General features: G+C 46.8%; 1 protein-coding gene across 8 annotated transcripts in view; it reads left to right on the top strand.

Annotated features, from left to right (window-relative positions):
* The window catches only part of LOC105196443 (teneurin-a), a 480,887-nt gene that overhangs the window by 370,206 nt on the left and 82,794 nt on the right, over positions 1–27,887 (top strand). Inside the window, exon 1 of one of the 8 annotated variants that reach the window (XM_026136511.2) lies at positions 15,869–18,057. The exons of the other annotated variants lie outside the window; for them this stretch is intronic. Coding sequence (XP_025992296.1) covers positions 18,002–18,057 — 56 coding nt within the window. The 5' untranslated portion in view covers positions 15,869–18,001. Of the gene's footprint in view, positions 1–15,868; positions 18,058–27,887 lie in introns of those variants that run through there. 8 annotated transcript variants of the gene reach the window in all.

Here is a 27,887-nt window from a genome sequence, read left to right as displayed (position 1 = left end):
CGGCGATGATAAAGAATGCAGACGAATCGATAGCACATGGCGCTCCGGGACACGCGGCATGCATTTTGCTCATTCGGAATGACACGATCGACGTTGAGGATTGTCGTTTAGCTGCGCGGCTCGCGGATCGCGCGTTGTAACAAGCCGCGTCGCGCGTCTCTCTGGATGAAGAAATTCCGTCGTGCACCCGGAGAACGGGAGACAGAGACTGCGCATCGCGCACACTCGTCGCTTCGCCTCGGTCGGTGAATATTAAAAACGCTGATGAATGTATACAACTCTATCCGGCAGCGTTAAAAGCACGTCACGCGTGCGGATAGATTGCAATAAACGCCGGCGCACTCGTGATAACGCTTTGAAACCCCCTGCACTTTACACGCCGCTGTATCATGCAATTCCCCGGCTCTGCTGCCTGCTCGCGTATCGAAATACGTGCTGTTATGCCCGTATAAAATACCTTTCGCAAATTGTCGTTACGGATCGGCGATGGCGATCCTGCGTCGTACATTAAATCCGGGTTCTGTAATGGATAAATCATATTTCGCAACTTTCGCGCGAAAACGTCACTGCGACGCGATATTTCGTCGGTCATTTACAAGATTGTGCACTTTATGAAAGATGACGGACCGATTTCAACGTCCGCGTCGCGTTGAAATATATCTGCGACTGATTCAGATCCCCGTTGAACATGGATGTTTGCAAATTGCGCGTCGGACGCTGGCGAGCAGATTCAAATGGTGACGCATATGTCGCGGCGCGACGGGGGTGTGTATCCCGAATCCAGGCCCAAGTTTTCCCAAACTCGGATCATGCCCGCGTGTTAGTCGAGACGTGCCTGATCCCGAGCGTTGCAGATTCGTCCCGGTACCCGGTGGGTTAATCTGTCCGCGAATTATCGCCGTCGACCCGAACTTCTAAACCACCGTCAGCCAACCGCCGCGCCGCGCCGCGCACCGGCTCGAGAGCCTGATTTACCGCTGCGAAAGTAATTCCGTACCCGGAGAAAGAGAGAAAGAGAGAGAGAGAGAGAGAGAGAGGAGGGGCTTGTACGTCTGTTACACACGTACAACGGCATATCCGCCGTTTCGTTCCGCGAGATTCCAATCGGTGCGCGCTCAGAGTCGATCAAGCGAAAAAACACTCACGACGTCGCGCCGTACCAATGTACGTTATATATATTTTTTTTTCTTTTTTTTTTCTTGTTTTCTCTTCCCTTCTCCTCTACCTCCCGTCGGCACCCTCGTTTCCTTTCCCGACGGCGCGACGGACCCCCCGCGGAAAAATACAGGACGGTCGTACGTACGCACACAGGGAGAAGCCGCATAACAGAGACGTAAACAGCTACGAGAAACAGAGGGCGAAACACGCGTCATATGCCCGCATTCATAGTTCATGTGTACGAAGTGACATATGCATGCGCGAAGGGCCGAGCGACACGCAGAGAGCATCATAATCTCGGCGTGGGCGTTTGATCTACGGAGAAGTTTAAGGTGAGGGCAAAGTCCCGCTGCTCTGGTGCACCCTCCATCACTCCCCTCTCCCTTCCATCGGGTTCACCCCGGGACGGGGAAAGAGGTTCGGCCAGGAAACGAACGAGCTACGACGAGCCGCGGATACGTTGTTATACGAGGTGTCGCAGCCTGTCGTCCACGACTGGTCTATTAATACACCCTTTATTACTCCGTTGAAACAGTTGACAGATGATAGAGGTCTGTTAACGACACTACTATATTTATGTCGAGCTTACAGCCGGCGTTTGTAATATCCGTCGCAGTGGGGGGGAGGGGCTCTCCGAAATAATGAAAATGTACCTTCTCTATACGCTAAGATATAGAGGTAAGAAAATTACACTGCGCTACCAAATAAAATTCGAAAGGGAAATAATTTTCTTTTAACGATATATTATGAATAGATATTATCTTGCTTTTTCATAAGACTGCTTCAGACGTAATCTCCTCTGATCCCTTGGAGACTTTAGTCACAGCTGGCGATACAGACAAATCGTACCAACAGTACCATATACTAAAATTTATTAAGTAACATCTTGCAATAAGTTTAAGCCGCACCCAGGAATATATCAACCGCCTATCGTGTTCAGCGCCCATCGTTTAGCTTTTCGGATTTAAAGGCCAGGTTTTTTTTTTCTTTAGTCTCGGGGAGAAATCGCGGCCCGAACGTTCCGTCGTAAACATCGGAGAGAAACGATGCGAGGTAAATACGCGGTCATAACACCATACATCTCCGAGCCCAGCAGGATTAGATCGGACAGCCTCAAGACATTATTCTCCAGGTTTATCGACGATAACGGTAACTCCGAGACACGGGCCGATCCATCAAAATCAAGGAAACGACCGTTCGATGCAATTAACATCCTCCCTCGCGAAATTACCTCACGCCCCGATATGTACAGGCGGGCGCGAGTGTCGAAACCGGCGGGAGAGATCCGGAGTATATTAGCAGCATTAATTACGCGACCCTTCGACTCGTCGTCGTTGCGAGGGTGGCCGTGTGCGAGGGCCAGCCCCCTGCCGAAATCTGCAGGTCGCAACGGAAACGAATGACCGGGGCCGAGCCGCGGTCCTGAAACGAACGATGGGAGCTGAGTGCCTCCGCGTAGCGGTCAATCCTTGCCTGAGTAAACAATCCAAGCCTCCGGAGCCCCCTATTAATTATCCTGAGCGCCGCCTTTATAAGATTCGCGTCGGAATACAAACAATAACGATAATTTAGATTAGGAATCAATATACTTCGAACGGGCTTAAAAATATTAATCGTACAATCTTCTTTCGGGAACGCGAAGATGTAAAAGGAGAATCTTTTCACGTCAATCGTTAAAAAAAAAAAAAATTGCGGTACCGCGTAACTTTCTTTTTCGGAGAAACTTCGTTACTACTCTTTCGCGAAGAGATTTGAGTGAGATTCGCGGAATTCGATTAGGATAATACTTAATTAAAATTTAAATGGAGACTTAATTTAAAAATTCTTTCTCCGATTTTTCCCCCTTTATTCCGCTCTTGCTGCACCAAAGAAAAATGTTCATACATATCCTACTCGCATTTTTGCTACGTAGTTTTGCAACATCCCTGAATCTTTTTCCGCGAGATGAAATTGCCAACTTTGCGCACCCAGCGAGTCGTCTTCACTCGCTTCCCGACGGGTTGCTGTCCGGAAGCCGCGTGATTGTATTAGTGATGTCTGCCGTCACGTTGCTCGACATTGGCCATTGCCAACGCACGTCGGGACGCGCAGTGGAAGCAGAGAATCCTTTTATTAATTGAGGGAGTGCACGGGAGGATGAAAAAAGAGGGAGAAACGAGAGGGCTGCTCGCCCCAAGCCCGATCCGTGCGTCCAGCCTGGTCAGCAACCTAAGATTGCGCCGCGTCCCGATAAAATCCCATTAACTTTATCTGCATCCTGCGCGGTGCCCTATGAAAAGCCGTATTTCGCCCGCCTTTATCGCGCGCGCCACCCCAACCGCACTCTCGCATCTCCCTCTCCCACCCCCACGTCGTGTTATGAACCTTGCTCGACGACGACACAACAACGACAGCGGCAGCGACGACGACGACGACGACGACGACATCGACATTGACGATGATGGTAGTGTTGGTGCATCGCCGTTACATTGCTGTTCTCCCTCTTTCCCTCCGTTGAACGGTGATGTGCGATATATTCGCATAATTACAAGATCGCAGATTTGTGTAGAGGTATTAACGACACGTAGCTATTAGGGGTTGATTTATATAGAAAGATGAATCTTTTATATTAGCCTACTGTAACATTCTGTGTATTGCCACAGGAAGAGAACAATTTTGCTGAAGTGTATAAAAATTTAGCTGGGTGCAGATCTGAAAATAATTTCGTTGAGCCATTAAAATAATTATGAGGGATGTTCAAGGATATGGCGAACGATGTTGTAACAAATTTTGATATTTTAGAAACCAGCTTAAGCATCCTACATAATTATTTTTATGGTCTACAAAATTATTTTCAGAGCTGTATCTCCAGCTAAATTAGATGCTTTAGCAAAAATAGTTCTTTCCGTGTCTGCAATCTCAAGATACCTTCAAAAGTTGCAACGGCATATAATTGCTTAACGATTCATCAATTCGTATAATAAATAAGAAATAAAGATATCGTTTATAAATGGGTTTTAGTTAGCGCAAGTAGATCCGAAATCTTATTTTGTTGCGAAATTAGAAACGATCCGCAAAATCTCTCAAGTTACAAGTTATAAAAGACTTACTCTATAACCCGATGCAGCTACGCTTTTAATTAGAAGCTATCGATCGATACGGTTTAATTGTCCTGGTTTTTCGCCTTAAATACACCCAGCCGGGCCAGCTAGGCCATTAAACGATTCATTCGTTGATCACGCGTTCTGCGCAAAAACTCTGGCCGTACTTAATTCTCAGTTCCAAACGAACGAACGTTCGAATCACTTCGTGAGAGTAATTACTGCAGTTAACGCGATATCGGCTATTCACTTATATATCTTACCGCGACCAAGATGCGTCATTGATCGAGATCGTTCGTAATTTTTTGGGGAAACGCGAGGAGTGGGGGGGGGAGGGGGAAAGAGAGCGACTCACTTTTCTAAAAAGAAGTAGTTCGCTTTACCCCAAGTTCCACGGGCATCTTATTAAAACAAATGGTCGTCCATGCCCTCGGAAGAGACACCCTTAATTACGTCGTCCCTCTCGGCAAACCGGGTCATACTATCTGCATACCCATTGTCGTTAAGCGCTTCTCCTCGGTTTTTGTGCCCCGCGGAACTTATGCCGTTTGGGAATGGTCTCGAATCTTCGCCGCGCGCGCGAGGATATCCCACAATACTCGCTCTGAAATTCCTTATGCAAGCCTCCGAGTCTACAACCGCGGATAGATCGATATTAAGTGGGGCGTTTTGTAATAGTCGTCCCGGGAAATTCCACGGGCCGTCTTAAAATGAATTTATAACTTTGCTAAATTTGACGCCAGCGATCGATCATCCTCATCGAGTTACTGTAATTTAGAAAATTGATGTTCCGCTATTTTCGGCTCGTCCAATGTAATGCAAGACGCAGCGACCTAGCAAAATGGCGTATAACTACCGATTAATCCATAACGTCTCTTCAACGCGCGATCAATGTACGCAAATGTCGAGGATACAAACTCGTATAAAATTGTTCGGCCCGTAATAGTGACAGCTAGCTAGGTATATGCAACACGCTTATCGTTTACGACTATTATTCGATCGAAGCACTCGAGTATCGCCGGCATCACCCTCTCTCTCTTATAATTCCCATGTATGTACTCTTTCTCGGCACATCGTAGTACACGTGTAACTCCATTGTGTCACGCATACGCATTTATACGATATCCAGGCAATCTACCAAATGACACGAACAGTCGAACGATTTAGGGGAGGACCATATTGCGCATCGTATATCTTTTCGGAATCAATAAACTCTGGGGAAGACCTGTGCTTCTTACTAAATCAAAAATTGTGTAAAAAGACTTATTAGACTATTTATTTATTTTCTTTACATTTAAATTCTTTATTCGCACATTTCGCAACACATTGTTTAGAAATGTTGCAGGCAATTTTTATTTAATAATTTTGCAAATGTGAGTGTAATAAACTTTACAAGAACTTAATAAGAAAAGATTGTGCGAGAGTTACGCTGGGATCTAAAATTTTATATATAGAAAGTTTCGAGTATCTCGTCGCCCAACGAAAGGGGCACCTTCCCTCGAAAAAAAAATCTCGACGCACCTCGGTCTTTCATGGCAACACAGAGTAACACAAGAGGGAAAGCGAACCTCCCTCCAACGACTCACTGTGACCGCGGTAACCGCACATAAATCCAGATCGACCCTTCACCTCGGAATCGCGCGCGGTGATTTAAGCACTCGGCAGGCCGACCTAATATGGTTTCCTAAGTAGAAGAGTGTCATCGAGCGTGTGATTCTCCGTAATGGTCTTTCGCTTTCCAGACCGTTAACCAGCGATACGTTGCGAAGCCGGCTCCACAAACGACGGTACATAGTTAAGATGTCTTGGGAGAAGGCAGCCTCCTCTCTACTTTAACGTCTATAAAATAACATACAGATGTTGAGAGAATGAAATCAACTTTGGCATCCTGTAGGTATATTAACGGAAAATTACTACAAGTCGCTCATCTAAAAGAATTGGAATTGTAAAAGAATTGTGCCAAATTTTTATAAAATTGGTTTCTGGATAAAATATTGATTCTATTACAAGCATTGAGGCTTATAATTTTTTTTGCAAATTATTGTGTGAAATGAAAAAAAATCATCCCGTTACGTTTCCCCGATTTGCCTGCTCAAACGTAACACATCGTTTTTCCCTATAAATATTCATTTGTTTACACTGGGAGAGATTGAATTTGTTTACGGCGTCAAAACAGAATTTATAATTGGAAGGTTAGCAGACAGATTCTATAAACTCGCTTACTGTAACTGTATATAAACGAGAGATTAAACAGTCATTAAACAATCACGTTTGTAAGTTACGTGAGAGGTAAATCGAGCAAACAGGGGGTGCCGTCTTGAGAGGAACATTCAGAAACTCTGCTATTTTGGGTTTCACTCGGGGACTTGGGACGTCGATGCGCAGACAATTCGCGAGGGACGTGATTGCATGGCTATCGATTTCGTCGGCGGCGCGAAGTGCCGGGAAAACGAGGCGTTCGCGTATAAAATGTGCGCGCGGGGAGAGTGCGTCACGTTCGAGACGGAAAGACGTTTGGCGGCATTACGATCCCCGATCGGGCGAGTGCTCTTTCGTTCTCCGCAGACATAAGCGCGCGTGTGCGTGGAGAACAATAACGTTTTTATAACCCGGGCTCGTCGTGCACTCCTCGTCAAGGGGGAGCGTCTCCGCAGAGTAGGATGGATGAGCCTGTAAATGCGCGCCCCCGGCCATCTCTATGTCGCAATATCTCGCCACGGAGAGATATAGAGGCGAGGAAGACCGGTCCACGGCCTTATTTCTCTCCGGTGGCAAATATCGCGACGGCGGCGGCGGCGCGGCGGACCCCCGAAAAAGCAGCGGAGTCGGCGGACCCAGCGACCGCACTCGAAAGTTCGTCGGTGTATTTCTGAACAAGCGAAATCACACAACAGTTCTGGAGATTCTCCTGAAACCAGAGATGCAAAACTTTGTGACCGTGTAATGTAATTGGGAGATTGGCTTATCTCAATTCGCATTCCCGCGTTTCATTTAATTCAATATTTTTTTTTATCGTATTTCTCCGCTACATCTTTTTGATAAATATTGTTACTGTTCGATCAATGCGTTATCGCGCCATTTGACATTTTATCAAATAACATTGTTTAGCGAATTGGAACTGTCAAGTGAGTCTTCCTATACGTGTTTGACTGTTCTCGAGATCTCTAGATCGCTCGGTGCTCTAAGTCGACACACGCGTGCATTATTTATCAAGAGAAGTGCTACCGGGTTTCCCACTTCGCGATCATTGCCGAAAAAGTCTAGTAAACTCCGGCAAGAGCCCGATAACCGACGCAGTCACGCAAGCCTTCGATAAGACGTAGACTCGCTCGTCGCGCTCTCAAGCGAACTTTGTTAAGCTACTCTACGGTAAATCCGTCTTAGCGTCTTCAGCAGTCGTCGCGACGGGCTGAACGCGCGCACCGGTGCTCCTCGCGGAAGCAAGCCAATAAATAGATTCGGTAAGGATTCGCGCACCGTTGGAGGGCTGGAGACACGCTTGTCCTCCATCCTCCTTTCTCCATTCCCCTCTCTCTCTTCCTCTCTCTCTCTCTCTCTCTCTTACCTTTTCTCTCTCCCGCTGCGACTATCTTTATCTCTTTCGCCGTTCGAGCGTTGTCTAGCTTCTCTACCCGGTTAAACAACCGACGTTTGCTCAATGTTTCAAACAAACCGGCCGGGTGAGGCTTTATTTGCAGTGAGTCGGGCACTGGCGAAAGCTTCAGCGAGAGAGAGCCCAGTCACCCTGAACCCAGCAGCAACCGCGATCTCGGTTGAGCTCTTTATGCTCACCGGAAACACGCACGTGTACGGAAACATCCACGTATATCCAGCCGTTTACTTCCACGCGATCTTTTGGCATTGCCGAGATGCGTGTTCGCGCGTGCACCGCGCATACGTGTATGCTCGTTCGTGTATAAAGGCAAACGGAGAACACAGGAAGAGATTAACGCCACAGTGCGGCCGGTAGCGAAGCGATATGGAATACGCAGACTGAGAGGGCGTGCGTGTAACGCAGTTTCGCTATGCGATTACACGCTTGTGCCAGCGTGATACGATGCGTGGGGCTCTCTATTGTGGAATCCCCCTTTAAGTCGGTCGCCTGGAGAAGCGTTTGTATCCCAGTGCTCACCTCGCTAATGGCCGATTCAATTTACTAATGGTCGCAACCTGGCTCGGGTCAGTCCTATTAGTTTGCGAATTTCGTCGACGCTGACTCCGATTGCCCATCGTAGATTCGATCGGCCCAAAACCCGCGTTGCAAGATTAACGTGAAGGTTTCTCGCCGTATCTGCTTGGCTTGGTCGAATGAACTTCGTTCCGCTATCGCGCTTCCACGCACGACGGGATCACGTCGTTTCGTCTCGTTGATCGAACTCGATATACATAATATCGTTACTTGCAGCACAGTACACTGTTGTAATAGTAGAACCGAAATCTTCTCAATTTTTTCACATTGTGTGTGTAAGAGCTACGTTTATCACACGGAGTCTTCTGTCTAACGAGACGAGATTCATTGCGGAGTTCTCGAGCATGGCTCACGCAGAACCAAGAGATCAGACGGTACTGAGGAGAGAAGACGCTCAAGACGACGCGGCGAGCGAAAGCAAATTGTCGAGAGAGTGCTCCGCTCCGAGTCACAGATTATTTAGGGGCCGAAATAAGTTTCACGTGCGCGCGCGCACGCGGTCGATATACCTTTCGCGCTTCCGATGTCTTTCGAACTGCAGGGAAGCGTACAACTGGAAGGAGAGATAGGGGCCCCGGGGAATGTCCGCGGGGGAACGAGATTGGCATCCGGCCAAACGCCGCTGCGTTATCGGCGACGCCGACGGTAAATGCAATACGCAGGACCTGATTTGAATTATGCCGCCTGCCGCTCGTCCGGAGCTAGGTAAACCGGTCTCTCTCTCTCTCTCTCTCTCCGCGCGCGCGCGCGCGCGCGGAGAGGCGGACATCATAATATCCGCCGGGATATGATATTAAGCGAGCCGCGACGGGGGTGCCTCCAAACCGACCGAGAGAACGCGCGGCGAACGAGAGAAGACCGACGCGACGCGACACAGACTTCGCGGATCGATTCGTCATCCGGCGAGCAGGGCGCCGGTTATGCGCGGTTAATGGGCGATCGTGGCCCAGACAATGGCCCAGTGTACGGCATATCTAGGCTCTTCGCGGGCGCTCCTTACTGCCGTTCGGTTCTTTAAGTCATCAAGCCTATCATGGTCGATCGACCGTGAACTCGATCCATCTCCGCGGAATTACGAGCATAAATGACCGTTTTTGTTACGCTACGTGCATATTTAATGGACATTGAATGGGATACGCTGGTGTGTATCTTTCTTCGTCGAATATTTTCACTGACGAGATACCGATCGTATCAATGTGTGAAATACTTTGAGAATTTAAGCGGTCCTTGACAGACAAATTCGCATGGAATTTGAATCTTAAAATATTTTGTGTCGTCCAAGTATTCCTAAAATATTCCTAAAATATTTGGACGGCGTTATGTATTCATTCGTATTTTCTCAATAGAAATAAAACATGGGATACAATGGATTTCGCTTTCCCTTTCTCTTTTATTTTCATCGGGAAATATAGATCGCCTCCATATGCAAACTATTTTAGGGATTAACGTCTATGCAAATTCGTTTTTCTTTCGCTGAAAATATAAAAAGTGACGTTTCGCGTAGCTTTTACATCCATCTCTCTACAGATAAATTCTCTTTTATTATTTCGTCCGCATTTCTGGAAGGATCTCTCGATATATAAGGCGTCAGTTGACCATGGACATACAAGAATGGGTCCTGCAATCCTCTTGACTATCGACCGTTCGCAAAGTGAACACTCGCCGAGGCGAGACAATGGCCGAGAGCGATGAGCGACGTACTTGCCCGAGGTCCTCGAAGAGGGAATCTCTTCTCTCTTGCCGTCGTTCTCCTTTTTAAATCAGCTACCTGAGACTCGCTCGTATCGCCAATGCGGAGCTCGTTTCCCTCGAACGGAATACGTGCGCGGGCTCTGTGTCGTCTTCCCGCGTGTATGTCGCGTATGTACGTACGCGCGTGCATAATGCAAGAGGACGGGCCCCGGTCGAGGAATATATCTCCTCCACCGGGCGCGCACCGCAGGCCCAAATGTATTCACCCAATTATCTTCGCATCGCCGTGCCCCACGTTCCAACCCCCGCGCATCCCTCGTTGCGCCGCAACTTTTTCCCCTCTTACTCTCTATCTTCGCCGGCGCATTTGCATGGAATGCATTCATATGAAATCGACCATTCTTCCGCTGACTTCTCCTCCGCTCGCCCTCTCTTTCTCTCTCTTTCTCTCTTTCTCTCTTTCTCTCCCTCTCTCCTTCGCTCCCTCGCGCGGGCACATTCCCGCCACGATCGTCTACGGTCTACGTGGCACATCTTTGGGTTCTCCTCGCAGCGTGGTAAATCCCACTGAGGATACTCGAGATGTAACGTGCGTCGCAGAAAATTGGTTCGTCAGTAATGACGACGTGCTCTCTTTCTCCCGCTTGCGACACACTTGCCACGGTGTTATAATTCGGCTCTCTCGAAGCTTCCGATAGCATTCTCCTATGAAGCAAAGTCAACGCTACTGCTACGCTATTAGCATGTAAAATGTTAATATTGTAGATTGCATTTTTCACGTAAACAGTGAGATTTTCTTGATTATTATTCTCACGCTTTTCTAGTGTGTCATTAGGAATTTTACATTGTACTTTATTTAACTTATTTTTTTATTTATTTCGAGACTATAAAATGTCCTCCCTTTCTCTCTCTCTCTCTCTCTCTCTCTCTCTCTCTCTCTCTCTCTCTCTCCCTATCTCTCTCTATTCAAATAGAATATTCAACTGAAAGCATCGCGCTATGTCACAACCGCAGAAACGATACGCAACGTAATCCGACGTATGCATGCGTACAACCCTATCGCTTGTAGTCCGTACGGTACATAAACGGCAAAACTGGGGCATATTGTAATGTCACTGCAGCAAGCATCGCAAGTATTGCAAGTATCGCAAGAACGCATTAATAACCAAGTGCAAAAATATATTTATAGGACGTCAGCGATCAGGATTTGTAAATACAAACGGATAAAATCCGCGTATAGATTCATTTTGCTGGCGTGTTTTTTGCTCGTTATATACGATTCTGTATAGCTGAATTTCCAAATGGAGAAGCCCTTAAGAAAATTACTTTAAAATTCAATTAATGAACTAAGAAAATTAGACGACAACGTTTTCATGTATATACGAATAATATACTCGAAATAAATTTTAAATTTAATTAGATAGCGCGAGGAAACTAATAACGAGCAGAACATTATTATTGCATATAAATGTTACATGGAATAATATTTGATTTGCTTTTCTATTGACTTGCCTTCGTACCTATTTATTATATAACACACATGTTTTACACATATATTTCTAGAGAGAGAATTATCTCATTAAATAGCAATATACATATATCATAAATTGTAAAAAAGACATAATTTGTAAAATATCACAATATAAGTATATTAAAATCCAGCGCGACGAGGAACTGGAAAGCAACATGAAAATCCGTAATAGGAAAATTTCAATTAAAGAAAACCACCATCTGCCCCGAAGCGATAACATCGCAGAGGTATTAACATCAAAGAGAGCGCGTTTCACGGTGGTTAAAAATTCTGAATAAGACTTGACGATGCCTCCGAAATGACCTTGGGAAATGGCTCTCACTTTCTCAATTTATTTCCTTATTTCACTATCGTCAGTTAAGGCCGCCTGTACAATGCGGAACGTCTTCAGGGTCGTCCACGAGCGACAGACGGGAAGAAAGCTGAGGACGCTCCCGCACGTCCGGACAGGTCGCCGTCCCGAAGGCAGAGAAGTGACTATCGAGGAGATAAGGAGAACAAATGAGTGCTTATGGCACGGAGGAGGGTAAGCGATATCTCCGTCGTCGTCGTCGTCGTCGTCGTCGTCGTCGTCGTCGTGAGGCAGCCGCGTCACAAAGCGACCAGGACTAAAGAACTAAGGAGATGCACGATAAGAGCGCGCGACGAGGAGAATGAGGGCGGGATAGGAGGAGAGAGGGCGGGATTCAAAGACGTCCGACGTTTTACGAAGGTGGTGCTGGAGGGACAGCAGGGAAAGTATACAGAGTATGAAGGACGGAAGGAAGGAAGGAAGGTTCTACGCCGCGAGACGCAGCAGGGGGTGCGCGACGTAGGAAAGCGACACGGACGAGTGGGTGGGAGCTGGCGTTTTCTGTTTAAGCAACATCAAAGAGCTTGTCGCAAATTTTCTCCGTCCCCGCTCCGTATCCCTCTCGCCCATTTCCAGGATCATACGAGACCGTGTTCCATCTACTCGCGTACGCGCGTACACACGACGCATTCCAGAGCCCGGAGTTCCGGAGTTCCGGACGATAGTTTAGGGCACCGAAGAATGGTGAACGTCGTGAGTGAGTGGCAATGGAGGTGGCGGTGGTGCTGGTGGCGGCGGCGGCGGCGGCCGCTGCCGCTAAAAGGGTAAACGTTGTAGGCTGCCGCGGTGGATTTTGGCGGATGCACAACGGGGGATAAAACAACTTCTCCATCCATCCATCTTCCTTCCTACCTCTCGAACGTTGACGCGACGTGCGTACGTGCGTACATGTATGCGCGCATTGAACGAACGTTTACGTACGTACATATTTGTGAGTATGTATTTAGGCGAGGGTGATGTGCGTACATGCGTCCACACAGGCGCGAATGAGTATCAACGACCGCGCGGGGCGCGATGCACTGAAGAGATAATTAAACTTCCTTCCGATCGTTCTCACGAGTTGTGTATGAGAGGGAGCGAAGTGGCGTCGGACGATTAAAGTGCCCGATGATTCTACGCGAATCTACGTTGCATCTCTCGCTGAAGAGCTTTTTATTTGTTTTTTTTTTTTCTTCGCGGAGAATAAGTTTCATGCGAGAAGCTTATGTCGGACGCTAATAAGGCCGCCTTTCAGCATTGAAGTGCCATGACGACTCGTCTGAATTGACCTACATAAGTATATTCCGTAAAGATTCGTGGAATTCAACTGCAACTTTTATTACAAGTGTTATTAAGCTATCTGACTTTCCAAGAAATTTATTTTGTTTCAAAAAATATTTTGCATAAAATATTATTTTATTTGCACCGATAGGATGATTGGATACTTATTTTAATTCGTTACATTGACTTATCGACGAAACGCACGAAATAGTTAATCGGATTTACCGTTAATACATTTTGATAATGAAAGTTATATATATAACTTTACTAATCTGGATATACACTATAGACAATACACAAGGCTCTGCATTAAACAAAATTTAATGTTAATCACTTTTGGCAAGCTGTAGAATCGCTTGGTATAAAACTGTTGCAAAACGTGGCATGAAATCAACGTGAATTACTTTTATGTTACTAATAAATAATTAATATGTTATTTATGTATGTATTGTGTCTCAAAAAATCCGCAAATGATCATAAATGATCATAAATAGAACATTTGTTAAATGTGTGTGAAAACATTTTATGTCAAAATAAAAATAACGGATTTACCACACGATACATTACACCTATACATATCCTACTTGTAATAAAGATAATATAATATCTAATTTATTAATCTCATAGGTCACAATACTGCAGCAATTTCTACCACGATTGGGAACTTTTCACAAAAAGTAACACGTTATATACCGTTACTTTTTGAGAAAAATAACTCGTTGTCGTTACTCGTTACTGATTTTAAAAAATAACGCGTTATTATTACCGTTACTTGAAAGTAATGATTCGTTACTTTTTCACTACTTTTTTATAATACTATAAGTCATTAGATTTTAAAATTACATTATATGATAATGTTAAATGTAATAAATATTCAAACTTAAAATTTTGTAAGCTAATCTGTATATAGAGTGTAAACTTTCCTTTATATTAAACTTATCTAATTATTTTTTTAATTCTTTATATTTTATATGCTCAGTTTGACAGAAATTTAGTTTAAGCATTTTTTTTTTTACATTTTTTGTCACGATTAAGAATGCATTCCAATATTCACCGCTAGTACTGAAAATCTATAGTATATATGTGTGTATATATTGTATATAATGTAAATTATTTAATAGCGACAGTGGCTATCAGGGGCAAAGAGGAATGCAGCCCAAGATATAAAGTATCGGAATATTTCTATCCAATCATGCGATTAACGATCTATTGAATGAGTACAAAGATAATAGAAAACTAAAATAACGATAAAAGTAACGATTATGTTTATTACTGTTATCTAGAGATAGAAAAAGTAACGATCGTTATTGGAAAAAGTAACGAAAATAATAATATTATTTTTCTACTCTGATTTCTACAGTATATATAATATATATATTTCTCATAGTATCGACAAATAAGGAATTAAAATAAATGTATAGTAACATGTTTATATCAAAATAAATGAAGTTGCGTTGCAGTAGTGCATAACATCGACTAATTTAAGGACGTATTAAATGAACGGGGTCGTGGTGACGGGATCTTTGACCCCGAATCGAAAAAATACAAGTGCTCGACGTCCACAAAATCCACCACCATGCAGCTCTCTCTCTCTCTCTCTCTCTTACTCACACATACACACACACCCTCTCTTTCCAACCCCGTCTTTACAGTTATCCCTGTCGTAGCGCACGCGCGTCGCTATTTCTCTTCTCGCCGCTCGGCCATAGCAAGGGTAGCATTACACGTGCACACGTCTATTACGTGTGTCCGCGACTGCATCTATATAGTATCTCGAAAACTTGTGCTTACGGCAGAACGAACCCAGGATATCAAATTAAATCTGGCACGTACAACGTGCCTTTAATCGCTTTTCTCTTTTCCCACTACTTCAGTCGCATTCTGGATTGTAAAACGCAAAATGTGAATGACAATCTACGCACTTTACTATCCCACTATGTATTCTTTTTTATTTTGGAATATTAGACAAACGTATTAAATACTAATCGACATTGCTCTATTTTATACACGACTAATTTCTGTGGCGTGCAAGCGAAGAATTTGTGATGCATTAAACTCTTTTATCAAAATTGTGTCTTGCCGGAAATATTAATTATATTAATTTGATGGTACAAATAATGATATTTTACCTTGGCGATATATTGAAAAGAAATTTATTTAAATACAAATAACTTAACTCGCATGTATTCTGAGGCTGAAATTTGTCACGTGACAATTTTATGTAGTGTACATACATTCCGCTGTAAAAAAAAGAAGGAAAACATTGTATCCAAAATAATTGAAAGGTGAAAAGTGTCCCGAGTCTTTGCCGCCATCGTGTTCTTACGCGTCATCCGTGAAACGGATAGATTTATGCTATCGACACCCGAGCGCCCGCGACCCTTATGGAAGGCGCATCATCAAGGGCCGACGACCACGGTGCGACGATCCGAGTAGTGACCGCACCCTCCGCGTGGCGGCGTTCTCTCGCAAGGGTCGCAACACCGAAACGAGGGTGAGTCTGAGGCCCGAGGAGAGTGAGGGTTGGTGACGCGCGTGGGCGCACGCGCCGAATCTGGCTTCGTGATGGTGGGGACCTTCAGTGTCACTTCGTGCCGGGCGTTGCGGCGCCTTCAGTCTTTGATCCGCAGCTGCCGCGGTTGCGTGTCGTCTCGCACACTCGCAGCGTCTCCCCGCGACCGACCGAGATTAACGACCCCGTCCGTCGTCGTGCGCGAAAGGAGGAGACGTCGGTCTCGCGCGTCCAGTCTCGTGACGGTGACAAGACGAACGGGCAACAACGAGCAATCCTTTCGCTATCCAGGGGCCACGCTGATTTTTTAATCGCGCCGATCACGCGTTCGGCGCTACACCGAGGCTGTGAAAATTGGAAATTAGAAGAGAGCGTCTCGCGCGACTCACGAGACGACCGCGTCGTTGGTTCCCGATAACGATCAACGATTCTTCTCCGGAAGTCGACAGCTAAATCACTTTGGAAGTCTCGGGGAATCGACAAACAGTCGGCAACTCCGACGTGACACTTCGGAATCAGATAGGGCGGACTAAAGCGTAGGAAATTGCTTCGATCGACCTCGAGCGAAAAGTCGGAGCGCGCTGTCGCGAAAGTTCTCTCTCGCTGCTCGCGAGAATCCAGAGCTGGACGTCCGACGGTCCGTTATCCTCGCTGACGCGAGCCATCGCATAAAGCCCGGGGATTTTCGGAGCTGCTCCACTCACGCTCCGCATCAGCGCGGGATCTGCGTGCATTCCTCGGCCCGCTGACCCAATTAGTTTTCGCACAATCGAGCACCGACAGCGCTCGCGGCTAAGAGAATGCCCGCGAGCGCGGGTCCACAGAGCGCACCGGCTGATCGCACTTTTTCGAAACGTGCAGATTGAATTCTGCGACGTGAGCTTTGCGCGCTGGAACGTGCTCCCTTTGACGCGCGCCGGAATTCGTTGTGAAAGCGGCGGCTGCACCATTCGATTCGCTCGACGAGGGCTGATAACACAGCTTCGAAGGGGGCAACGCCGTCAACCTCTCGGGATTTCATTCGTTTCTCGTCAAAGTGGCTAGGTGGTGAAATAACGTAGCCGGTCAGATAGTGGTGTTTCTTTTTTTTTTCTGTGGAGTGTCTGTGGAGAACGCGATTCTGGAGTGCGCCCGCCAAGCCAAGTTGGTGAATGAACGTCGGATATAGTCGGACGTCGCTCGCTCGCGCGAGCAGATAACGCTCGTTCACGAATCCGGAGCACGTTCGTGAGTGTCGGCCGAAATCGTCGCGGCGCACTCGACGGGTCGACGCCAAGTTCGGGCCACGCTGAATCGCCGTGTCGAACATCGCTCGCGGGAGGAAGTTGAACTTTCTCGCTGGCGTTGACAGATCGATAACAAAGTTTGCGTACGCGAGTTTCTCCCCCTGTCGTCGTGCTAGCCTGCCTGCCTGCCTGCCGGTCGTGCGAGCAGTAGCGCGCGCGGAGTCTGTGGCACCCTTTTGGCGCTCCACCTCCTTGCTACGGCGGCGGACGTGGAATGTGTTTAACATTAAACGACTCCCGCGCCCGTGCGTCCTGAGTCCCCGCGGGGCCAAGAGCTTGCCAAGCGTTCACCCGTGAACGTCCAGGATCAATGAACTCGCAAACGTGACTCGCAGCTAGTTCGATCAACGTCATCCCGGAGGACGGCGGCGAGGACGTGTCACGCGGTGCATCCTGCGCGAATTTGGCGTGATATGCGATCCTAGAGATCCACGATTCTTGAGAGAGCCCCGACTGCATCATCGCGGGACGCCGATGCCGATCGTGCGGCACCCGCCGGAAATCTGACATCCCGACGATCCAACCGTCGCGGCAGCCTCTCGTTCACCTTGCCGACCAAGGAGTATCTCGTGAAATATCGTCGAAAGGGAGAGAAACGACAGGAGAACGCCGTTGAACGCGAACGGGGCTCCTGCCCCAGATTCGCCCTCGAAGGTATCGAAAAGTGCGCAACGGTGAAGGGCAACGGCGGATTCGGCGATTATTCGGCGGCGGGTGAATTCGAGGTCTGGGGCGACGAACACCACGCTGCGGATGGTGGTCTAGACCGTCAGGTGGCGAGGCCGCCTTCGCGGCAGCAACGATGCGAAGGCGGTTCTTCTCTGAGACCGTTGCTCCACGTTGCCCACTGTGAGCTCCACTCACCGCGGGAGGCCGAGCTGCTGCGTCTCGATCATCTCGAGGGCCTCGATCACAAGTCCGTCGAGCACGACTCGTACTCGATGATGGATAACTTTCACAGCCCGGTGCCGCCACCGTTACCACGGCGCCACGTCCGGTAAGAGACGTTATTATACGATTATGTACCTGGATTTGCTGTTGACGATTGTCGAGTGGCAAAGGGCATATCTGGAAATAGTTCCGAACGGTTACAGATCGAAGTTTAGCACTCAGACTCGATTAACGTTTCGTTCCCAACGGATTCTCTCAGCGGAATATGAACGAGCAAATGTGGTTTTGCAATAAGTACGGAAACTACTTGGATTAGTACTCGAACTACTACACGGAAGAAACGATTTTGCTCAAGTCATTTAAAAATTTCGCTAGATACAGATCTCAAAATAATTATAAAGTTGAAGCGTGACGAGCAATGTTGTAAAAAATTTTGATATTTTAGCAATTGGTTGAGCATCTAACAAAATTATTTTGATAAAATCATTTTTCAGTCTGCATCCAGCTAAATTTTTAGATTACATAGCAAAATCGTTCTTTCAGTTTATTTTACAAACTTCGTATACGTAAAAATAAATCATGTACTTAAAGACAAGATTTGTCATACTGCAACCGAGCTGTCAAAATTCTCGGATATTTAATTAAAAACAAAAATATAAAGATATATAAATTCTTGAAGAATTGTACAACATTTTAACACGGTGAGATTAATTATGATCTTATTTGACGTCGCTTCAAACGTTTATTATTTTGACGATTTGGCCTGTTATTTTCTCGTATATTACAAAAATAATTTGAGCATTAAATTAAATCAATTGACTGCGTTATTTATATTTATTATTCAAATTCGCCATTTTAAATCGAGTGTGCCATTGAGCGTGGATCGATATCAACGTGTGCGTCGAAACGACCCGTCATTAACTCCATCCCTCGAGCGTAAACCCGTCGAACCTCACTGTATTTCAAGTGCGCTGCGAGCTATATTGGTCCGCAGCACGCACTCGACATGTCAAGCCCCTTACGCCCCGTCTTTGTTTTTCGCTCGACGTGCCGTCCGTTCTCTTCCACGTCACGGATCTTAAACTGTCGAACCGAGATTCGTGCGCTTCGCTACAGGGAACACGGAACGTCGTGCGCAATCTTCGCCGGCCTCTGTGTATCGTGGACGAACGCGAAGCCGAAAGCCCGCGCCTTCGTTTCGGGTTGCGCTTCGTACACGACGATCGATACCGAAACGAGCGAGAGGTGTACCGAAGAAGGAGCGAGCGAGCACCAACGACGATTTGAGACGAGTGAAACGAGAGAAGAGAACATCTCCTCTCCGCGCGTTGTTCCCTCAGAAATATTCAGGCTCCTCCAAGAACTCAGTTTCTGACGTCGCGTCGCGTCGTTTCAGAGCACCCAACAACCTGTTCGCCACGCGATAACGAGCGCGGCTAAAATATGTCGTCGACCGGGCGTCAGCGCTTACGTTCGTGGCGCCCAGCACGTCCCGGTGCGAGATCTCCCAAATTCTACGGCAACGCCCGTGAAGTATGCAAAGTGGCGCATAAATTCACACGGCGTTCCGTAATTAAAATTAACGCAAAGCGAACCGACTGCATACTGTAACCGCACCATTACAGCGCACCTCTCACATCATGAGAAAGAGAGAGAGAGAGAGAGAGAGAGAGTATGTGTGTCTCTTCGAAATGCGCCCTTCACCGTACCTTGATGAGCGCGCAAAATATGCGCGCGGTGGAGGCAGAGAGACGTCTGTTCTGTCTCCGTAACCGCCGCGCGAGCGACACAAAGCAAACAGGAAGGCGGGAGGGTAACGACAGCGTCTAGGACTGGGAAATCCACGCATGCCGCACTCTGCCCCCAAGAGCAATCAAAGCAGCCCGGAAATCCGCGCGCGTTAGTCTTAGCGAGCGCGGTTCGCCGCGGCTCGTAGAAAACACACGTTGTAATCCGACGGATTCTGTCGTCGCGAGCGACACCCGAGATGCGCGCGGCAAAGGGGGGATGCAACGCGGCATGCATCGCGGGAGCGAGCGGTATGCGAGAGGGAGAGGGTCGAGCATGCGATCGATATATGCACGCACGTAGGGGGGCGGGAGGGCGAGAAGAGTATACGCGAGTAAGGTAGCGCACGACGACGCGCGACGGCCCGCCGCGGGAAAGGCAAACAAAGTGATACCGAGGAGAGGAAGCCGCGACGACGAGGGTGGCGAAGGAGCATAGGACGAGAAAGCGACGGTAGGAGGAAGAGAGGCGGTGGGTTTAGAGAGGGTACGTCGAGTATGTAAAAGGCGAGCGGCGCGGGGCGGCTGCACGGCGCCGACATTTCGCGGTGAAGCAGGCGACCCCATAGCCATGCATCACCCTGTCCTCTACCAACAACTACCCGCTATAGCTACACCTACGCGACCCCCCTTGCCCGCGCGCAACTTCTCTTCTCTCTTCCGCTTTTGTCTCTCTTTCTCTCTTCTCTTCCTCGTCGTCCTTCTCCTCGTCTTCCTTCTCTCTTTCTCTCTCATCGCCGCGCTTTGTCGCTTCCGCCGCGACTCGTTCTTTCTCGTTTCGTTCCCGTCCTCGCGTTTTTCTCCGTTGGGTAGCGCTTTTTCGTCTCTCTTTCTTCCCGTCCGTTGTCTATCTTTTATCTCTTCCGCGAGCGCGGCCACGTCTCACCCAACTATTCGTGCCCTGGTTTTCCCTCGGCACAGTTCGACCATCGTCGTCATTGGTCCTTCCTCGCCACTCGCCACCAGCTACCTAACTCTGAGATTCCATTTTATGCACATCGCGTAACACGCGGCGGCACCGTTACCTCGTTTGCGCCGTTCGCGTTTGTCCCGTAATCTCGATGCGTCTTCGCTCGGAGTTCATTGGCGGATGCAACGCGACGGAACGATATACTACGTAGTTGAACGGCGAAGGGAGGAATCGAGGGGGGGAGGGGGGGAGGAGGGTGAGAAAGGCAGAGTAAGCTTCCGTTGCACGGATAGGCAGCGTGAAGAATGGAAATCGTATTTCCATAATATCCTAAACTGCTTCCGCGTCGGTGAAATGCGAGCGGAGACACCGAAAGAGAACGTCGCAGGGAGAATCGTACAGAGGCGGGCGAACGATTTCCATCGTTCGATATTAGCCGACTGTAGCGTAACGCTGGAGACGCAGCGGTTTTTCGCGATATGAGGAGGGTAGGACCGCCGCCGTCGTGGTGGTGCCGTGAGGGCCGTGAGGGGTGTGATAGATACTTCTCGCGCAAGAGAAAGAGAGAGAGAGAGAGAAAAGAAAAAAGATGAGAGAGGAGGAGAGAGAAAAGTGCGCGGAGAATTCTCTCGGTGGAGATAAGGGTTTTACATTCTATGTTACGCCACACTGGATGAGCGATGGTACGACTTCTCTTCCCACCGGAATATTCCACTTACCGGGATATTGGTACACCGATGATATTTCTCTACGCGCGGCGCGCGGCGAGCACGTTCGATATATCGGCGTGACAAATCGTATTCTGGCCGGGCCCACCGCTTAAAGCCACCGATACGTGAGAACGTAGCGATTAACCAATGAATTTGATTCTTCCCTCGCGCTCCTCATAATACATTTCGAGATGACGCGAGGTAAACGTCTCCTATTATCGTGATAATAATCTGTTCGTTATATCTCTCTGTGTATTTTTACATTGGAAAATGTAAAGGATATAGATACGTGTGCGCAGGAAATATATTATTCAAGACGTATAAATCATACTTCGCTGAACAAGCAGAGCTTATCTTCATCTTTCGGTAGCAATACTTCTCGAGTAATTATTAGTTCAGGACAAAATTGCGAGTCATCAAATATCACGAACGCTCTAAACTACTGACTCCAACGAGGTTTTCGTGCTGTAAAAAACTTTTCAGAGGTCTGCTGAAAGTTATAAAGAACTTTTTTTACACACGCTTCAACGAGTTCATTATAAAACTCACATATTCAATATTGAAGACAAGTTATTCTCGAAATTTTGCTTGACCTAAAAAAAAAAAAAAACGCCGCTCTCTGATGGAACTTTGCCCACCTCGCAAAATGCTCAATGGTTATAAGTGCCAAACTTTTGCTTTTCTTATGCCATGCTGATGCCACAAACAAAAAGAGCCATGGTAACTGAAGTGCCCATTGGGCGCTCGAAACCGCTAACGATCGATCTCCCGGCTCGCGCGGAAGTCGACGCGCGAACGTAATGCTCCGAGTCATCATTAATTAGCGAAATCAGCTCCCTGCGATACGGTTATTAGTACGGGGCCGTTTCGTGAGCGACGAAAACACGCTGTCACTCTCGTCGCGCCCGGGTATCAACCCCCGTATCGCAGGGCAGACGTGCGAAAACAGACCGGACACACGCTCGTAGATCTCAGATATCGGCTATCGCGCGTTATATACCGGGGAAGTTTCGGTAAGAAAGAAATGTATTCGGCCGGGGACGCGTCGCGTTGAGTGAGAACGTGTAAACAACGCCTCCACTCGCATTTATTTACCTGCCTCGACAAGTAGGGGAGATCCCTGAACGCCCTCAGAAGCGCAGAGAGTGATTCCGGAAAAGCACCGCGAGTGCAAACGACCGTTCTCCAGGATAGACTCAGTTTCCGGGTACAAGCCCGTTAAGATGGGGCGGAATTAACCACGCGACAGTACGAGGGGTCGGAACGCTTTATTATGCCGCTGCTCCTGATGATGCACATGGCGGGGATCGATTTCTGCGAACGAGGAGGGGGGGGGGACATGGCGTTGATTGCGGGAATGTAAGAGCATCGATCAACGTTTCGGTGGGAAAACTGATGCAGTACCTGCAATTTCAGGTTTTGCACCACATTACGGAGATTTATTACGTGCGTTTGTTGAAATTTCCGGTATGCATGCCGTTTAATATCCACATGACCGAATACGAGGAAAATGCGAGGTATAATCGAACGAGGGTACAGTGATAAAATTCTTGATTTTCCCGCGGCTAAATAAGCGGGCATTCAGTTGGTCGTCGCGAACATTTTGCGCGTGTCTGTTTTGCGACAGTTTTCCAAATAATCTGCTACTACGGTGCACTTAAAAAATATTGCGGGATAGCAGGAATCTTGAAATTGTGAGAGTAGAATGTATACGTCGCGCGTCGCCAACCGAACGCATTTGCGGCGAATCGACGCCGGGAATATCTCTGGAATATATCCGAGTGTACATACACACCGCCGCGTCACTTAGACGGCCCAGACGCAGTCTCGGCAATTGATAGGTAGTCACGCTAGGCTGACCTCAAGGGACATCAGTTCGTGTAGCGCATCGTACGCGGCTTCTCCCGCCACCTCCACCGCTGCCCCCTGTGGCCGCCTTAGCTTTCGTAAAATCTACTCCCAGACCAGGCGTCCGTAGCTTCCGTCTCGTATCTTTCGTCTACAACCACGCTCAATCGCCCCTCCTCGTACACCCCTTCCTCCTACCGTCACTTCGCTCTCTTTCCATCCCCGGACTCCATCGGCTCCGTTTCTCTCCTTCTTCCGTGTTGCCGTCTCCTCGCTACCTCCTGTGTTCACCTACTCCTCCTTCTCTTTCTTCGCTTTGCCGCGTCTCTCTCTCTCTCTCTCTCTCTTTTCTCCCTTTCCTCCCTCTTCGTCCTTTGTGTAAGCTCCGGTTCCATCGTCTCAACATGTCGGTGCCTCCGCTCTCCACCGCTCGGATATCTCACCGCACTTTTACCATCGCTCTTAAAGCACTCCGTATCCTGTCCTTATCGACGCATGCGTGTTCGCCTACGTTTTTCTCTCTGTCTCTCTATCTTGTCTTCTTTTTCCCCACCCTACTTTGCCACCCTCCTGGAGCGATCCCGACGCGCGCGTTCCGCCTTCCTTCGAAGGTTTTCTCGCTTCCGCCGCTGACCACCGCGCATTTTTCATCCTCGCCACCCCCATGGCGAGTAACAACCAGCGCTATTCGAGTGACTCGAGGTCTTAGTCGTCCCTTGATCCGCTTCTTCGCACTTACTCCGCCCGAGCGATTCGCACCTAATACTTTTCTAATAAGAAAAAGACAAGGTTAAGATATATGGGAAATTTTTCTACACAACATGCTCATTCCACGAATGTGTCCCATGTTATGTTCCGTAACTTTTTTATTTCGAATTTCTAAATATTTCTCAATATCGTCGTTATTCATTACAGAATTAATTGCAAAGGAAATACCCGGAGAAAAATTAATATTTAAATTAATGAAATCATTCCTTTAACTTGATTTTTTTTAAGTTGAAGTGAAAATACCTTTAAGAAAAATAAAAATTTATTTCAAGAGGTAACGTTATCAGCCTTTTTTTTAAGTAAAATTATTTGTTTAATTTAAATACATAATTTTTTAATTTAAAGAAAGTACTGATAGAAATGTAAGAAATAATTTGATTGTTCCGATTTAAAAAATGTATTCTTTTCATTTAAAAAAAGATTTGCTTTGTACAACCAAACTATTTTATTAATTCTAATAAAAAGAAGAACCAAAAAATGTCTTTAAATAAAAAAAAACTTATCTTTAACTGTAATGCACAAATTTCATTAATTCAAACAAATATTTTTTGACTTAAAGAAACTTTTCTCTCTGAATATATAACCTCTGAGAAATGTGCTTTTGTTTTAGAGCAATAATACAATGCCTCCTTATTATATGCCAATTCCGTATTAAGAATATTCAGTAACTACTGTTTTAATAACATTAAAAATTCAACCTTTTCGTTTTAAGCGAACACTCTTAACTCGACTGAAAAAATAGTATCCTCTCTCTCAGTATTTATGCAACTTGACAATTACTTGCTCGTAAAATTTCTCGCATATATTATCTCAATGTAAATGTTCATAATATATCGTGAGATTACCGCTTGTAAGAAGACACGTACGGCAATATTAGCTTTAACTGTAAGCCGCTGTGGGTTTTAGAAGGACAATTATTAACATTTAAGAGGTAAAAGTAATATTTACATCTTTCATTTTGGAAGAAATTTACATTTTCGAAACTGTCTCCTTTTAGCGTTAGTTACCTCCCAGCAGGTAACAGCTGCGCCACATATACGTTTCGATTTCTCGCCGTTATTGTTACCGCTTCACACCCGCTGCATCACAACGACTCGCACATACACTGAACTTTTCATGCTATTTGAAAATTGTCTACCACTTAAAGGACTATCTCTACGAGGTCTTCTCTACGATTTTTCCTCGCAAACGTCGCGTCGCCCTGCCGAGGCACTAATATCTTTTGTAAAAGCACAAAGGCGAACGACTCTTTGTAGCAAATTAATTACTCCGGCGTATTAAACACAGCGAGATACTACATTATTCTATCAGCTTTCTTATCTTGCGTCAGCTTCGACGTCCTCGGAGAATTAATTAATTAATTTTCCTCGCTCGTGCACTGCATCGATACAAAGCCCCGGTCCCTCGAGCACGCGTTCTCGCTCGCTCGCTCGCGAGCATCGGCAGATAATCTCCATTGTATGCTATATTTTCGAAAGTGCAACATTGCGTTAATGCCGATAATGGGTTACGAACTTTATCAGCGGATTGGCAACAGGCTCGCGCATCCGCTGACACACAAAGGACCATTTAGTCCGGTGACTGACCGACCATACGCGCGACGCGCCGCGTACCCGCATGGATATCCAAAACGAATTTTAATAAATCTCGTCGGGCGTTAAATTACTCGTCGCCTGCGCACGAACACACTAACACGGACGCTCTCAGTTCTCGCCGGGTCGCGTCGCGTCGCGTCGCGTCGTCCGCCTTCTCTTCAATTTCCAACGCGCCATTGGATTCCTCCTCGTCTGTTTATGAAACGAACGTCGTTTTCGCGGCTCGGATTAACTTTCTTTTAATTACGCAATTAGTTTAAGGAAGAGAGCGTGGAGAAGCGTTCCTGAGTTAGTCGAAAGACAAGCGGGGAATCCAAACTACCATTTCCATCGTTCACGGACGATAGTAAGAAGCGCCTCTTCCTCGAACTCCGGTTCCAAGTTCCTTAGACCGTCGGAACCGTCGCCGGATAGCTATGCCTCTGGCCTCCGTTCGTTGCCTCCGGAAAATCGAGACACGGCGAAGACGGAAACGGAGTCTCTCTCGCGAACGCGAACGGGGAATACAGAAGCGGACCACCTACCGACTATAGAACCGATTCGGCGACTGTTCTGTTCTGTCGCTGAGAGGCATTTAACGCGGGACCGTCTGCAACGGACTTCGTAATTTAGAGCCAATCTCCTTTATTATCGGCAATGTCTGCGCGCCGCTGGCGGGGAACCTTTCCGTAAACTCCGCTCGTTAGGCGGTCGAACGTACAAACCGGGACGCGCGGCGTGAGCTCCTCAATGAACGGTAGCGAATAGAAATTTGTCAGAAGACGTCAAACAAAACGTAAAGACGATTGCAGCGAATAGCGCTGTTTAATGTTCGATATCTCGTAAGTATTCAGGAATCTGATTAAGTCGTCTGCGGCCACTAGCTCCGGCCACGACCAACCTTTTTCCATTCTCAAGGAACTTCGGTCGATACATTTTTCTACGAGATTACGTTTTTCCAACGATCGCTCGTCCCTCGTCGGGAATTCGTCTGAAGGACGAAGGCCCGTGTCCAGGCGCAGCATCTGATCTTTGATTACTGCAATCGTACCGTTCCACTCTCTGATTCGCTATTCCATTTGCCTCGTGCCTCGCGTCTTTAGATCTGCACAAAAAGCCTTTTGTACGATCATTGAGTCAACGACCAGCCGCCCGACAATCTTATCTACCAATAAAGAACAAGAAGCGCGATCGAACAAGATTTTCTTTGTCGAAAAATACAGTTGGCCGGCTTAGCTATATTTTGTGACTATTTTCTTCCCATGTTAATTTATCGATTTTTGTAATAACAAAGCAATTGCTATGTATCATAAACCAATCGGCAAATTGGAAATTTTAAATTTCACTTGCAAACAAAGGTTTAACTGCGATGAAGAGATCAGGACACATAGGTGTTTATAGATTACTGTAGAAAATTCGAACGCGAGTACCATTGTCTTTTAAATATTTAATCTACCGACGCGGTAGATTAAATTAACTTACATCACGCGAGTGCTGTTGAAAAGTTTTTATTCGTCGAAATAGAAAAAAAAACATTCGTTCAGAGAAGACTATACCTCAGATGAATATTATAGACTGTAACGGGAAAGTTTTGCAAAAAACTTGCTGATCGGTACTAACATTGCCAACCTATGAACTTCTTCGTGTAATGACAGAGTACATTTGCGACGTGCGTCGCAACAGAGAGACACAATCCCGCATGCTAGACGAGCGTATCCCCCCACGTCAAGAGTCGCCATCCTGTCTATGTATAATCCATCATCTGAAATCGAAAACATCAAACATTGACATCGCGACGGTCGTGGAACGTCGAGTGCAAGGGCCTGCATAGCTAAGCGCAATTGATAAAGCGAACACACATTGCAATTCTAAACAGTGAAATTTATCATCTCCAGAGATATACTGCAAACTGCTACTTAATTATAAATTCTGATGCTCTAATCCTTTTGTTCCTCGAAAAATTTGTGCTAACTTGAAGCGTGTCCCAAATAAATGTACTTTCTGAATATGAAATAATAATATAAATCTCTCTTCTTTAAATGCATTTTAAAAAGTAATTTTTCTCATTTAAGAATCTCTGAATATTCTATAATAGTCATTAAGCGCAAAAGCACGAAGGCGAGGCCAGAGTATGCGACCGGTAGCGATCCCACGATAACCAAGTGTCACCGACTGCTTATAAATGCGCGATATTTATACGACGAGAGGTGCACGCTCGGGCGGGACGCGGCGGTAGTCAGAAGAGAAGATAAAAGGGTACGGAGACCGGAGAGACGCGCACGTGGGTGTATGAGATCGAGATGGTTATAAGTAATTCATCGCCTCGTAACGCGAAGCCA

The sequence above is a fragment of the Solenopsis invicta genome, chromosome 2 (assembly GCF_016802725.1).
Source record: "Solenopsis invicta isolate M01_SB chromosome 2, UNIL_Sinv_3.0, whole genome shotgun sequence".
NCBI classification, from domain to species: Eukaryota; Metazoa; Arthropoda; class Insecta; order Hymenoptera; family Formicidae; genus Solenopsis; species Solenopsis invicta.
This window is presented reverse-complemented; position numbering and strand designations above follow the sequence as displayed.